The 16,757-nt window shown below is 31.7% G+C and overlaps 1 protein-coding gene across 1 annotated transcript in view; it reads left to right on the top strand.

Moving 5' to 3' along the window:
- LOC136986046 (glucose dehydrogenase [FAD, quinone]-like) overlaps positions 1-15,680 on the top strand; it is a 42,706-nt gene extending 27,026 nt beyond the window's left edge. The window contains exons 2-11 of the mRNA XM_067283494.1: positions 7,903-8,105; positions 8,190-8,379; positions 8,467-8,598; positions 8,707-8,828; positions 8,905-9,075; positions 13,024-13,177; positions 13,479-13,642; positions 13,716-13,893; positions 14,958-15,180; positions 15,242-15,680. Of these exons, the coding sequence (XP_067139595.1) occupies positions 7,903-8,105; positions 8,190-8,379; positions 8,467-8,598; positions 8,707-8,828; positions 8,905-9,075; positions 13,024-13,177; positions 13,479-13,642; positions 13,716-13,893; positions 14,958-15,180; positions 15,242-15,401 (1,697 nt within the window). The 3' untranslated portion in view covers positions 15,402-15,680. The remainder of the gene's footprint in view (positions 1-7,902; positions 8,106-8,189; positions 8,380-8,466; positions 8,599-8,706; positions 8,829-8,904; positions 9,076-13,023; positions 13,178-13,478; positions 13,643-13,715; positions 13,894-14,957; positions 15,181-15,241) is intronic.
- The last annotated feature ends 1,077 nt before the right edge of the window (positions 15,681-16,757 follow it).

Raw genomic sequence — 16,757 nt, 5'->3', positions numbered from 1 at the left:
AGCAGTGTTAAGTGGTGTTATTCACTTTGCGTGCTGATATAAGAATTCTATTGTTGGGACGAGTCATAGGTCGATTTCGACCCCGATGATCACGAATTTTTTAAAATAATTAAGGAATAAACTTTCTATTTTATCATTTATTCCTATTTTTGACCTTATTTAGAATCAAGTTTGCTTCTATCAGGCAAAATCAAACAGAATAGGCAGATTTATTGAAGTTTCGAGGTACAGTACAAGTAAACAACTTTTCATAATAGTCATAATAATAACTTTAATAATAAGATTAAAGCTATAAAATTTTTTGTTACGTGAAAAAAATAACAGGAAATAATTATTATTTCTGGGAATTTTGTACAATCTTTGAGAAATTTAAATATAGAGTCGTAACCTGTTTAATATTGCAAAAAATACCGGTTTCATTATTAAATATTGTACTTTTATTTTTATAAAAATTTTATCTTATTCTTATTTTACTAATTAAATATTTTATTAGATTATATCCGAGTTCTGTTGAACAATAAATCCGGATCTACTACATCAATATAAAAATAGATAGTGAGATATTTTTAAAGCTGATTCTTTAAAACTACTATTAGTCAAATTTTTTAACACATAATTATTCAAACAAGTTTCTTTAACTATTATATAATTCTAGACAAATTTAAATTTTTTATAAAATGATATTTTTATCACAAAATGCAATATTTTTATTCCATTTTAACCGATCAGGAGCTAAATGAAGTCCTGTAACAAAAACATAATCCAGGAGAAATGAGAATTAGTAGCAAATCGAAATATGTTTCCACCTGTTACATATCATGTTCAAACGTTCTAAAATCTCATTACGATTCATGTTTACGAATATACCTGAAATACTGTACATGAAGCAGGATTAACTGACTTTTTTAATATTAAAAGTGATAATTTAAATAGATATAAATTAGTCTATACTGAGAAATATATACGAGTGAAAATTCCTGACAGGTTTTTGTATTTTCAGAAATAATAAATGCAAGTAAATAGCACAAGTTAAAACAGGATTTTGTTTAATATATAATTTGTAAAATAAATCTTCTCATTAGCAGGAGTTTGTTTGTGGAAACTGGTTGCTAATTAACTGATTAAAATACATTAGCTTAGTTTTTTTTTTCCTGTTTCTAACTTGTCAGTAACTACAGACAATTCATTCTCTTGTTCTTTACATTTTACATTAGAGGAAAGGTCATTCAATTTTCTATGGCACAAAGGAATGTGATTACAAGTTTATCTAAAGTCAAATTCGAATACAATAAATTGGAAATTGGATTAAGATGAAAGACTTTATAAATAGAACAACTAAAAAAAAATAGATTTTCCTTAAAATGCCAAAGAATATTTAAATGCATTTTTTCGAAGAGGATAAATCTATTCATAAGAATTTTTTGATTTACATTTATTTACAATTATGAAAAAAGTATTATGTAAGTTTTTTCTCGATTTAATTTTATAATGCATTTATAACTTTACCTTTAGTGTCACTACGGGGTAAATTATCTTTTATATCTACTATACTTGTCAAAAATAGTTTTACCTTGTTAGGGTTTGTGAGAATGCTTTTGGTTTGTTGCTTAAAATAGTAAGTAGATTACAAAATGGGAATGTTTAGCATCATTCACGTTACTTAGCCTCTGTAATTAATCTAAAAATGTTTTTATTTTAGCCGTAAATCAAATAGGTGTCTTTTAATCATGCTTCGAATTGGCCAGGCCTTTAAAGGAACTGGCTGGATAAGAGGAGAGAGTCTTTTAATCGTGCTCCTAATTGAACAGACTCACAATGGAATTGGCAGGATAATAGAGAGGGATCTATTAATCGTGATTCTAATTGACAGGCCCATAAGGGATTGGCCAGGTAAGAGGAGAGAGGCCTTTAAATCGTGCTTCTAATTGATAGGGCCGTAATGGAATTGACCAGGTAATGAAAGACTGTCTTTTAATCATTCTCCTAATTGAGCAAGCCCGTAGTGGAAGTGGCCAAATGAGAGAGAAGTGGTGTTGAATTAATTCAAAATTAGGGGAAACAGATACCTTTACTTGAGGCGGTAAAGGCTCGGCTTTCCTGAAAGTGGCAAGCTGATACCTTTACCAACTCGGCTATAAAATAATTTTTTTATATTAATAAATACAGCAGAGGTTCCTCCAGCGCTGGATTTTCCTTTCGATTTCAAACTATACATATGATATTTATATACTAAAAAGCAACGACACAGGAGTAATAGGTCTAGTTAAGAATGAACAGAAAGGAAAAAAAGATTATTTCTCATATCAGATCCTATCACGATTCTTATAATAAAAGGGGTAGTATTTAGCCATTTCTAAAATTAGGAGCGTAGATACATATTAAAATAACTTTCGTAGTATTTAAAATGAGAATGGATAGAATAATAAATGCATTTAAAGGGATTAGAACATCACAGCAAATTGTTCTGTACGATAAACATTGCTCCAATATCACGACTACAGAGAAAAAACAAGATTAAAGATAGAATGTAAATAGATACATTCAGGCAATAACTTAATAAAAAAGAAAAGAAAACAGGATAAGAAAAAGAAGTATACTCAGGAAAATCTATGATTTATCTGAAAGATTTCATTCGAATTAGGTTTTAGGAAGTACGAAGCATCAGGAAAAACTAACCAAAAAATAAAACAGATTTTTTTGTTTATAAAACGGATAATTCTTATTTACATCCTACAAAATAATAGGAAGCGAAGTTTAGATCAGTGATTCCTAAAGTGGGCGCTGCACGGACGACAGAAGACTCAAGGGAGCGATTGAGAGTAATTTTTGCCCCTTGTCTTCCATATTGGAAGACAAGGAGAGCAAAAATTCATTTTAAAACTAAAAAATATTAGAACTATATGCACTATAAGGGGGAGGCAACTCGAAAAGTTTGGGAAACGATAGTGTAGAAGATGTTTAAACAATTAATAAAAATTATAAATTTGTGTATGACAGTCAATTAATGTAGGCTCTAACTTAAATTAATATCCGACGGAGACGTTAATTATTGAAATTAAGTTATCATCATGTAGAAACCTGGGAAAGGAACTGATGAGGAAAGAGGCGTCACTGAAGCGTGAATTTAGTAACACCCACATTGAAAGTAATTTTGGAGTAAAATGCAATGGACTATAACGCCGGTTTACGAGGCTGATGTTATTAAATTAACTGTAGATAATTAAAATTAATTTATAAAATAATGTGATTTTTTTTTAAATAAAGATTGTTGGAATGCGTTATTTGCTGTCAGTTTTAATTGTTAAATTAAAGCAATTTCATCTAATTTTTTTTAGATTTTAGTATATAAGAATTCATAAAGATTTTATTGAAGTTTTAAAAAATTTATTTGAAATTAATTAGTAAAAGCCTACCAACAAGGCTTCAATAGGTTCCTTAGCAATTTTTTCTAACACGTGAAATACATAAAATGTTTCTTTATTAACTTAACAAAAGTAGTTTTAAGTATTTTATTTTTTGTTGATAAAATAACACTAATTTATACGTGTAATATCCAGTCCAACTTTCGATGGTCCTGCATACCAGTAGTCGTGGGTTCGCCTCTGACCATCAGGGTGTCCACGTGGTGTTTTCTGGGTGCTTTTCGCGTGTTTAACACCTAAATAAGGACCAGTTTCCTGTAGAAAGTCCTCCTGGTAGGCATCCCCTGGGCAGATCACTCGAGTGTTGAGTTTCCGTATCCCATCAAACCAAACCAAATGCAACGGACCATTTATCAATAGCTGTAATTGTATTATACTTTTCTATATTTATATTAGCCAATTTATCAGTAGATTATTCCTATAAATTCGTGTTTCATCAACCTTCAAACCATTTTTTTTTAATGTTAACATGGCATTAGTATTGTTTCTTTGACTTAATGTCCTGTTAAAATCAACAGGGTTACAACTAAATGGTACAATTACTCACTTCAACGAATTTGTTTCTCAAGTTACCGCTTTATCCAGGAAAATTATATTTTACAAACTTAACTTCCCGATATATAATTAGTAAATTACATATTAAAATATTGATTAGACAAATGATTTTATTGTAACAAAAAATACTTATTTAGTAAACTCAAAGCCGGGTTTACGTATAAGCTAACAGAGAGAGGGCCTAAGAGTAGCTTACTGCTTAAGGTCTCATGCAACGAGGGGCCTCTCTCTGTTTACGAAGATAGTTAATACGTATTTCCTATTTTTATTTGATGAAGGGAATTTGAATTTGCCTTTTGTATGTTGTAAGTAAAGGGCCACAAGTGTAAACTAGGCTTTGAATAAAATACTTTAAGTAGAGGATAAGTTTCTGACAAATAATACTGTAATAATACACTAAATTTATGCAAAAATAAATTATTTATAAAATTTTAAAAAACAATCTTAAATACTTTCTTATGGTAGAAGAACATTTAGGTCTATATAAATTATATGGTGCACATACAAATATTCTGAATATGCTCTTTATGATTGTAATTTGAGATATCGTAAAAATCAAATAATAAAAATATATAATAAAATCTCTTATCAGGAAAAATGGCTGATAGGATTGCATATGATTGTTTATGATTTATAAACATGTTTTCATAAATAAATTAATAATAAATAAGTATTGATATCACATTTTTATCATTAGAAATGGATCATTTAAGGATGTAGACGTTTAAAAAATGTATACGAGATAAAATGGTTTGGATGAATGGAATAGAGCAAAGAAACACATGGGCAATCCGCCAAGGAGGTACAGTACCTCCGTAGAGGCACCTCCTTGGCGGATTGCCCATGGAGGATATTCTATGGAAAACTGCAAGGAGGTTGAGACGTCAGCCTACTACTCTAAAGGATTCTGGAACAATCCCAGACCATCAAAGAATCTCAGAAATTTTTCGGAAGGTAGTTTGTCTGAGGTATATTAGTACCCATCACTCATCATCCGGTCATCCTCTTGCGGATCTGGCAGAAACTATTATGGGTATAAAAAGTATTCTGTTCATACTTACAGGGTGGAAATTAAAAAAAACACACACACACACACACATATATATATATATATATATATATATATAATAAATGCCTTTATTTACAGAATAAATTGCCAATATAAACTTTCTGTTATTTTATTAAAAACTATTTTATGAATACGTAATTGTTAATCTTCGCATGATTTTGATATAATTAGTAAGGGCTGAATTTATATGCGTTAAAATAATTTAGAAAAATATCTTACGGCAATGTAAAATTTCAACTTTTTCAGATATTAGGAGATTTCACAAAATAATTTATATAATTAATATCTTATACATGGGTTTTTTAAATTCGCTATATACTCCTGAATAAATCGACACCAATTTTTCTTTTATACACAAATGCTGAGTTGAGATATATCGATCCGAATACCTCTAACTTCGAGTAATCGTGGAGAAAATGGCGAGATTGTAAAATTAAATGCTTTCTTGCGAACCAAGTTATTTAAAAATAAAACAATAAATGGTTGAATTATATTTTTAATGTAACACTTAAAATCGCAATACATGAGTATACATATGCACGTGAAAATTCCTGTTACATGCACGTTAAAAGTCCCATTAACATGTACTAAAATTTATATGTTGAAATGCGTATGAACTTCCGTCTGCGAGTAAATCATAATAACGCCTATTATGTCACACTGTTTAGATAGGAGGTGATAAACACCTAGCAAAAGGCGACACAAGGGCTTTGATAATTATGACGTAACAAAACATGTATTAGAGTAATGTAGAGGAGGTGAGCAACCAAGACAGTTACGAACAAAATTACATGTTCAATAAAGTTTTATAAATTTGTACGTTATCTAACCAATCATTATCGAATTTGTTTCTGTATACTGTAAACAATTGTTTACAAGAAATTTGATGATAATTAGGTAATAATTAGGAAAAAAAAGAACATGCATGGGCATACAAATCCTTCCCTTAATAATTAAAAAAATGATAAAAGAAATCATGTCTTAGCTTAACGAGTTATATAACTATAAATTGCATGTTTAGACGGGGAAAGAAACAATGACCCAGACGAAAAAATCCGCTGAACCCGAATGTTTTTTTGTTTGGTTCATTGTTTCTTAGTACTTTTGTTGTATCTGTTGGCCCCGGGTAAGAACGGAACTCACGTCTTTTGAATTCATGTCGAATACATTAGCAGTTTATGCTACCAGCATTTCCTCTCATCTTTTAAAAAAGTATTTAACCTTGCCTTTGGAAACTTAATGTTAATGTCAAATGTTCAACAACCTAACCTAACATTCCTTGTCGTGACGCTTCTTTTAAAAGTTAATTTCCACGTAATTACTCTGTAAAAATATTCAAAAATTTTTAGCATTGAAAATACTTTAACATAACGACATAATTTCATTATATTTCTAAAATAAAGAGACAAAATTAAAATAAAAGACAATTAATTCTTAAAATTAATGAATTTTGATCGTTCTATTAAGAAAATAACTAAAAATGTTTGCGATATAATACGTATGTAAAGAATTTTAGTTTTACCAAGTAACAAGTCATCGTTTAACGCAGTGATTCTTAATCCGAACTGCGAGCATCTCTAGAGATTGATGGGATTGGATTGAGAATTAAGACAACGAATCAATTGGGGATCTGCCAAGAGGAGGTGCCTCACGGAGGGGGAGTTTCTATGGGAAACTGGCCCATATTTAGGTGTATTGTTGTGAAGCAAAGTAGGAAAACTCTAGTGGCCAAGTATTGGTTAGGTGCGAACTTACAAACTAGTAAGTATTCAGCGATTTTATCCACTAAATCTCTGGTGGATCTCCCTGAGATGAGAAACTTCTGCAAGATACCTGATTTGGAGAATAAATACCTTCTTTAATTAAACTTTTTAAATTTTTTTTTCGCAATTTTCATTGAAAATTTATTCTTTAAAAAACTGAAATCCTAATAAAATCGTACCGATATCAAATTTAAAGGTTTAATCATATACTTTTTATAATGAGCAATAAACATGTACGAATTTTTTTCCTCGATCGCTTCAGCTGTTTGTAAATATCGACTAAAATACAGGTTAGAAATAGAACGGCCTTACATTCTTAAATAGAAAAAACAAATTTTTCATGGGGTGAGAAAATGAGAATTTAAAGAAAACACGTCTGATGTAGCCAGAATGTTCAGTGGAAAAATTGCAAAGGTCGTTATGGAACTGAAAGGAATATGTTGAAAGAATGAAAGGAATTGAAGAAATGAATGCGTTATTTTTATATCATTCAAGTAATTTTATGCTCTTTTTGTGAAGCATAACCGATAAATTAAAAGGAAACTGTAATTGAAAAATAATATCCTGTATGTTTCTAAGTTTCGCTCATGATGACGCGTATTAAATTTTTTCATTACTCCAAATCAAATGTACTGTTATTCAGAAAAGCTGTCAGAACGTGCCGAGAGTGGACTCTTGCCATTAAATTTCTTCTCTAAGTATTAAAGATTTTGTTTATATTTTTACGGCAACGCGACACATGGGCGATCTGCCGAGGAGAGATACCTCCCAGGGCACTTCCTATGGAAAATTGGCCTCTATTGAGGTGTCACAAACGTGAATGAAGCACGGATCTGCTCGTTGACGAGAAGCAAACCGGTCAGTGTTCAATGGTTTCATCTACTCGGTCGAGTGGATAAATTTCTGAACACTGGTGGGCCTCTAAGTATTAAAGAATTCATTTATAATTACAATTATCCAAATTCAACACAACATGCTACTAATTTATATTAAGACAATGAGAAAATACATTAACATAATGTCATTTTGATAGAGCTTCGTGTTTGTTTTACAGTGCAAATTTGTGTTTTAAGTAATTAAATTTTCTTTTTAGTTGGAGGAGGTTCTGCAGGAGCTGTTCTAGCCAACCGCCTCTCCGAAGATAAAGATGTAACTGTACTACTACTAGAAGCAGGGACTAATGAGAATTACGTTACGGACATTCCAGTACTTGCTGCCTTTCTACAACTATCGCCATTAGATTGGGGATATGAAACTGTAACTCAGGAAGCCTCTTGTTTTGGGTTATATGAAAGAGTACGTATCAAACAAAAGTATATACTTTTTCTATTTATGGATATTTATAGTTGTCATAAATAACCTCAATATTCTATATTGCAGAAAAGTCGATGGCCCAGAGGAAAGGTACTCGGTGGAAGCAGCGTATTAAATTATATGTTATATGTCAGAGGAAATAGATATGATTACGATATCTGGGCTGCAAATGGTGCCACTGGTTGGAGTTGGAAAGATGTATATCCGTATTTCTTAAAATCGGAAGATAACAGAGATCCTTCTGTAGTCAGAAATGGTACATTTCATAATGAATATAATACAAACTCTCTCATTAAAAGTATAATTTGCAGATTTGTAACCATAGATTAACTTTTAAATACAGGATTCCATAATACAGGAGGATACTTGACGGTGTCCACACCACCTTACGCAACACCGTTAGCTCAAGCTTTTGTAGATGCTGGAATAGCTATGGGCTATCATAATGTAGATCCCAATGGTGCTTTTCAAACCGGTATTTGATATTTTCACATTTTTTCTATGATATATTCAGAAAAATTTATAAAAATGAACCAAATGTTCATTATGTAATTAGATTAAAGAATAAAATGCGAATTTTCAGGATTCACTATACCTCAGGGCACTCTACGAAGAGGGGCACGATGTAGTACTGCCAAAGCTTTTCTCAGGCCAGCCAAAAAACGAAAAAATTTACATATCGTCACTCAAGCATTTGTCACTAAAGTAAGATTTTTAAATTCTCTGTTGAAAAAAATATAACTTATTTTAAAATATTTTTAACTCTGTTTTAAATTTTCAGATCCATTTTGATAAATGGAAACGAGCCAGAGCTGTCGAGTTCGATCGAGTCGGTTTAACTCATATCATAAAAAGTCGGATAGAAATCATCGTCTCGGCAGGAGCCATCAATTCTCCTCAACTTTTAATGCTATCTGGCATCGGTCCTAAACATCATTTAAAAGAAATGGGAGTAAGTAGTTACGTGAATATCGTAGCGAGTCTTTGTTATGACAGGCGCCAAGATTCTGTTTATGAGTAATCGATTTTTAATACCACTCAAATTTTATTTTAATAAATTAATAAAGAGAAAAATGTTAGGAATATTTCACATTTTACATCATTGCTTCATAAAAGATTTTTTTTTTTGGACTTTTCGCTCTGTGAGGGTTTTCTGACAGGCCCATTAAGGATAGCCCATAATGGATTGCCGGATGGTGAGGGGCGGGAATCGAAATATTTATGAAAAATATTAGGTTGTTGCTCGCCTTGATTCGAACTTATACCTAAAGCCTCAGGCCTCGGCTATCTTGAATTAAAAAAAGAACTGTTTTATTGGAGAATTTCAATCTTTTACACATAAAAATTACTTTAATTTAATAGAGATATTTTGTCTTAAATTATACTTGAAGAAAAATTTGTGCTTTATATTTTTAAGCGTTTTGGTTGATTGCACGGAAATATTTCACCATTAAGCTGTCCATTTCTCATGATTATCGCATTGGCCTCAAGCAATTCAATGCAAACAACTGACTATTACTGTCAATATAAGACACTGTAATGACATCGTATAATATAGAATAAGGATACTGTCATTTCATTTTATCATCACAATCTTATTTCATTTTTTTCTTTCATTCCTTACTTTTTCTTTTGTAATAAAAATTCACATAAAATTGCAGCCATTGTCAACTACATCAAAATTTATCGATTATGTTATTGTACTATTGTATTCGCATCCGTAAGGGCATTAGAAACAACCGATAGTCACAAGTAACTTTATAGTTCGCCACTATTAAGAAAAATAAGCGTTAGCTTGGGGCCTGAGCATAAGAATTTCTAAATACAATAGTGATAATTGTATGCAAATTAGAAAGATAATCGGATTACCGAGGTGAGATACATATGAGCTCGTTCCTTTGCAGGATCCAGGTTCGAGGTCGATTTCATAGGAGAATTCTTCCAGATATATTGGGTCTTTGCCGCTTGACAAGAGATGGCTTTATTGTGGGTCTTCGGGAATCATGATAGGCATTAAAAATACATCTTAATGGTCACATGGGCGAAATGAATTTTAAAAATAGAGCGAGAAAGTTGCAGAGACCTAAGATTACTTGGTTGATAAGTGTAGGAATTTTCTCAAAGGTCCACCATTGCAGAGTGGATGAAACCATTGAAAACTGGAAGTTAGTCGCGGGTTTGCGCGTAGCCGGCTACGTGGAGTCTTCCGCAAGGACGACGCCAGCCAATGGGTAAGGGGGGGCAAGATGATGTAAATTGATAGAGGATATGAATTGTATGTAGGTAAAATAAAAACGATTCATAAAGTTTTAATCATTTACTATGTACCGGAAAAGAAATATCTCAAATAAAACATTTTCTTTAACTTACAAGAAGCCTAAGAAGATTATTTTAATTAAAACTTAGCATTTAAATAACTTTTTCGAATTTCTAGGGGAGGGCAACTGCCCCTCTGCCCCTCCCCCTGGCGACACCCTTGGTCTTCCGGGTTTTCTTCACATGTCTAACATCTAAACAGAGGTCAATTTCCTATAGAAAGTCCTGCGAAGAAGCATCCCTCTCTATGCAAATCCCCATGTATTGCGTTGCGTTATCCCATTAATCCAATCTAATCTTCAGGTTGTTACTTTTAATTCTTTGTTGTTTCTTTATTTTAAGTAACCTGTTATTATTGGCAATAATTATAAGATTAATTTTTGTTATCAATGATTTATGGATTTATTCACGGAAAAAGTCTTTCCTTGAAATTACAATCTACTAATCAGTGACATCTAGTGATAAAGCATACGGTTGATAAGTAATCTGGTAAACAATTAATTATTTTTGGATTTTTATTTTATGTAAATTTTCCTTTTAGCTCAAATTAGGAAGAACATCGAGGAATTGTTATCTTTCAAAATACTAATCATTTTTATTTTTCACAAAATGTTTCACAAAATTATAGAATAAAATAAATTTTATTTCTTTCCAAATCAGATCAGATATAAAATAATTGCTCTAAATTCTTTCAGAATAACTTTCAAATTTCAGAAACCTTTTTTTTTACTGTTGTACTACAACAGTAAAAAACTACTTTTTGTACTAAAAAATTAAATTATTCTAATTAAAAAAAAACTGGAATAATTAAATATATTGACATTTACTTCCGTTCTTAATAGTCAGGTCAATAAACGTACAGTACAAGAAATATGGGGCTCACCAGTGGCAGAGTGGATAAAACCACAGGATACTGGTAGTCGGTCACTGGTTGATCAATGCCACGTGGAGTTTACCGGTTTTATTCACGTGTCTAGCGTCTAAATAGGGGTCAGATTCCAGGTCCTTTCGGGGCAGCACCTTGACAGATTATCCACGTGGAGATTACTCTGCATTTAATTTTTTTTTTTTATTGTTAGAATCAGTTTCAGTTAGAAAACCTGACATTTTTAGCACCTGGAGATCCAAACCTCACTGTTTTCTGATCAAATATTTGCTCTCAGTTCATTGTGTACAGGTTTACATTACTGAATAGTTATATAATAGTTTTAAGAACAGGTTTAATTATAGAAATATTTTTACTCTGCATTAAACCATACACACATAATCGTCTTATAAATAAGTCCTAGTATAACGCTAGTGATGAAATCTGGGAATTTGGTACTCGATTTAACGGATTTAATGTTATAAAAAGTACAGTATATAGAATTAAAAAAATATGTTTTAATTGTAAGAATTTGAAATATTGCGATCATGTTGTATAAAGCAACGTTATATCGAGTCAACACTGTATTTAGATTGAAGTTATTAAACCAATAATATTTTAACTGAGGACATTTTGATATCATAGAGTTTGTTTCATATAAAAAAAATCGATATTAGATTTGAAATTTTAATTAAATAGGTTAATTACTTTTTGTAAATAAAATGTTGGAAAGATTTAAATTAGAGAATATAAAAATATTCCATAATTTAGAAATTTTTTTTTCGATTTTAACATAGCTTTTAAGTTATATCAAGATACATTAAAGATAAAAAGCCATTAAACCCATATAATTAATGCTTTTCTATTAGTTTGCAATTTTATACTTCTGCATTAATTATATTTACTTTTTATATTATCTTTTATCAAATCTCTACAAATTATAAGAGAATATTAAACAATATCCGTAAGTATAGTATAATAAATTATTTCAATATCTTCCCTTCTTAATTATAGCAAGTATGTAGTACCTTATTTCTACTCAATTAGAAATAAAAATTAATTATAAATTTAAAGTAATATCGCATATATTAATTTTCAATATACATTTTCTTATATTGTATAAATTTAATACTGTAGATTGTAAGATTAATTGGATAAGGCAGCACAACACATGGAGCAATCTGCCAAGAGAAGACTTTTTGAAAAATTCGGCCACCGTTCCGGTGTTAAACACGTGAAGAAAACCCGGTTAACTCTACGTGACCAGTTTGATGGTGGGGCGCAGTGTTCAATGATTTTATTCACTCGGCGACTGGTGAACAAATTTACTGGGAATTAATTTATTAGTAAATGTGGAATTTTAATACAGAAGTTGACAGAGAGGGTTTTTAACTCTAAATTCACTGACTTAAACGTTACCATACCGCTCTGGCGGACTCGGGTTCGAATTCGAGCAGTCGGAGAATCCCAGAAGTTTTTTATGTGTGGATCCACGCGAATATGTTAAGACCCGTCCCTTAACAATCAGCTGCCCATTGTGGGCCTGACCAAATTCATGATAGGTATGATTAAAGGCCCCTCTTAACCTCATAGAGCGGAGAAAAATCCACTGAATCCAACTATCTTTACTTAGTTTGCGCAATCCGAAAACATCACTTATACGAATTTTTAATCAAGTTTTTTTTCATTTTTATCACGAATATATAATTTATTTTATAGATCCCAGTGATAGCCGATCTTCCAGTAGGTTACAATCTTCAAGATCATATATATCCAGGTGGAGTTCATTTTCTAGTAGACGAACCTGTATCTGCTGTCCAATCTAGAATATTTAATTTATACGACATTACCAAGTACCTGACATTTGGAAAAGGTAAAAAAAAATATGTTCTAAAATTAGACTCTACATATTCAATCCGTTAAACACGATAAAATGAATAGATATTAATAAAATTTAAGTAGGATTATTTTTAATTTGAAAACGTTCAAGAATTTCACTGTATAGGCACGTTATACAGTTCTAAGACCTTTATTACAGACAAATTTTCCTGTTTTATCAGCACGATTATGTTATTTTTATTATTTAGGACTTATAAAATTAATATCACGTATTTGTAATTATATTTAGTAGTGTTAAGAATAAGGATAAAGTTAAAATTATAAATAATTTTCAGGACCATTAACGATGTTGGGTGGTCTTGAAGGACTAGGTTTTATAAATACCAAATATGCCAACAGGTCAATCGATTTTCCCGATATTGAAATTCACTTTATATCAGGATCCCCATCTTCTGATGGAGGGCAAACATTCCACCGTGTTCAAGGCATAACTGATGAGGTAAGTGTTCATTTTCTATTTTTCTTTACATAAAAGAAATGGGATTTGTAAATGAAAATTACATTAATTTCAGCTCTGGGATAAGTTATTTCGACCTTTTCTTTTCTGGGATACCTTCTCTTTTTATCCAGTTCTTCTAAGGCCTAAAAGTCGTGGATTTTTAAAACTTCGTTCGAAAGATCCCTACGAATATCCCCATATAGATCCACGTTACTTGACTCATCCTGATGATATCAACGTTATGGTCGATTGTATGTAACTTTCTGTTATAAATTTATCAAATTAACGATTTTTATCACGTTAGCACGCACTTAAACATTTATAAAAGTATAAACAAGTTTAGATTTATATAAAAGTTACACTTAATCACGGATAACCGGTATTGAAAATTGATAACGGTAATAATTGGTAATTTATTGAGATATATTTAATGTATGACTGATAATAATTTAAACTAACGAGTGTTATTTCGGTGATTACGATTTATTTTAGTATAATTTAATAATATTTCTGATAATAAATACTATTAAATCGTCAAACTTTTATAGTCGAGATGGAAGATAAGCAGGAAAAAATTGTCATAAAACTGTATTTTTTCCCCTTAAAAATTTTTATATCCTTAAATTTCGAAGGAAAGAGAAGGAAAATTTGGTAAAAAAATATAATTGTTAGATCATTTAGCGTTTAAATCTGAGTTAAAAGGAGTGTAATTAGGACAGATAGATGACCGAGGAACTACCGCTCTAGGGCTTCCAAGATCGAATCCAGGAGAGCAATCCCAGGAATTTTTCGTGGATAGGTCGGGCCTCATTTCCTACCACCATTGTGAGCTTGGAGGAATGCTCCGTTCTTCACCAATCATCCGTTTTCCATTGGGGTCCAGGATGAATCCACGATGGGCGTGAGGAAAATTACAAAATTTAATTACTCCCTTTTTTATTATTGTTTTTCCCCTCCCTGTGGACAGTAATAGGTCCTTTTCCTCACACTCATCGTGGGTTACTTCAGATCCACACTGGATATGGGGATAAAGGCCCTCTTAGTGCCCACAGGGAGGAAAGACACAACAATAAAAAAGGGATGTAATTAAATTCTGTACTTGACCTTATATTAATACTTATTAAAAGTTAATTTATACAAATCACCCTGAAACATATTAGAAAAAGTTTATATCGATTTTAATTATAGACATTAATTTTAAGTAGGATAAAATTGTTTGAGTGCGTGTCACGAAAGCGAAAAAACTTATTTAACTTTCCTTGTTATTGTTATTGTTATTACCGAATTAGTAATTTTATGCCTTTATTGTTTGCAGCTATGAAATTTTCTTTAAAATTAGGCGAGAGCAAACCGTTCAAAGCGTACGGTTCTCGAATATTTCCGGTAAAATTTCCGGGATGCGAACATTTCAAAATGCTCTCCGATGAGTATTTAGCATGTGTGGCACGCGTGTACACTTGTACCATTTACCATCCTGTGGGAACTTGCAAAATGGGTGCTGCGCACGATCCTACTGCCGTGGTCGATCTAGAATTACGGTAAGTGATAAGTATTTATATAATAAATGTTTACGAGGGTTCTCACCTTTCCAATTTGCAGAGTGAAAGGGGTGTACGGTTTGCGAGTTGTGGACGCATCCATTATGCCAACGATAATTTCTGGAAATACCAATGCTCCCACCATAATGATAGCAGAGAAAGCATCTGACATGATCAAGGCCTGGAGGAAGCATCATTATCGAAGAAAGATCAGACGGTGACATAAATTATTAGGTGATGGCATCAATTTACGTATCGAGAGTGGCCAAGTGTGACAAATTCTGTATATTAACACGTCACTGCCAAAGTCCAGTCGTCACTTAAAGCTGTCGTTGCCAATGAAATGTCATCAGTTAAGCGCAAATTCGACAAAAAACCTCCATGTGCAGTATGTATATATGCCAAAAAAGATGAGAAGGTGTCTTTTATGGTTAACTCTTTAAAATACCATAATGCTCAACATTATTTATTTAAAATAAAAATAATTGCAAACTTAAAAACGACTTCTCTTTACTGTAAATGCATCCCTTTGATATAAAATTATTAATAATCCTCGACTTAAAATAATGCCTTTTAGATATATAATTTTTATAATTTTAAGAAAATATCTGTGTAAATCGTTTGTTTCAAATAATATTAACTTACATTTCTATAAATCCCTTAAATATTTATTAAGTTATATGTGGTTAAGACCATCTTCAACTATGTTAAAATAATAATTGATATATTAAAAGAAGTCAGCATAACATTTTAAAGATAACCGTACATTTAATCAATAGTGGTGACCGGTCCTAAGTGTCAAATGATACATTTTCGGCTATATTTATGGGAAGAACACATATTTTCCACTTTTTCCATGGTATAAGGTTCTATATATATCGTTTTCAATCACGGTGCCTGAATTTTAATTGTTACAATTGGCACCCTATAAAGTTCCTTGTGATGAAAATGTTCTATGGTAATACAACTGTTTTCCATCCATGCGACAAATATATCATAACCGCTACTTACTTAATGGATACTTTCATAAACCATAACAAAAGAACTTAATGAGATAATCCTGTGTTCGAATACGGCCACAGACCAGAACAGGAACATTACTGTCTGGTCTACTTTCTTGCTGGCATTAACAATAATAGACAATCTGTGTGTCGTCGCTCAGAAGAGAATGGACTCTCTGAGGAGGAATGTGATTACGCGCACTCCCTCATTGGAAGACGAGTAACAAGGTTGACATTTTCATGCCAGAACAATGGTATCACACAGAAAGAACGGGCAAAGGTGAAGAGAACAACAAAGAAATCAGAAGAGAAAGGGAACTGGCTAAAGATTAACTGGCTGAAATAGAGAAAAAATGACCTAGGCATAATTTTCTTCAAGTATGAATTGGATAACATTTTTCACAGCATTCTTATAGCAAAGAAGAAAACTAGAAGATTCCATACCGCAGGCATTTCCAGACAGCTCACCATTTGTACGGCAATCCGAGCAGCTCATCCTTTTGCCTTACTAATAGACAAAAGGATGAGCTGATGAAACTTTGCAAACAGAAAATCATCTTCCTGCATATCACGCAT

Source organism: Centruroides vittatus, unplaced genomic scaffold, assembly GCF_030686945.1.
Source record: "Centruroides vittatus isolate TY-2023 unplaced genomic scaffold, ASM3068694v2 contig_988, whole genome shotgun sequence".
NCBI classification, from domain to species: domain Eukaryota; kingdom Metazoa; phylum Arthropoda; class Arachnida; order Scorpiones; family Buthidae; genus Centruroides; species Centruroides vittatus.
This window is presented reverse-complemented; position numbering and strand designations above follow the sequence as displayed.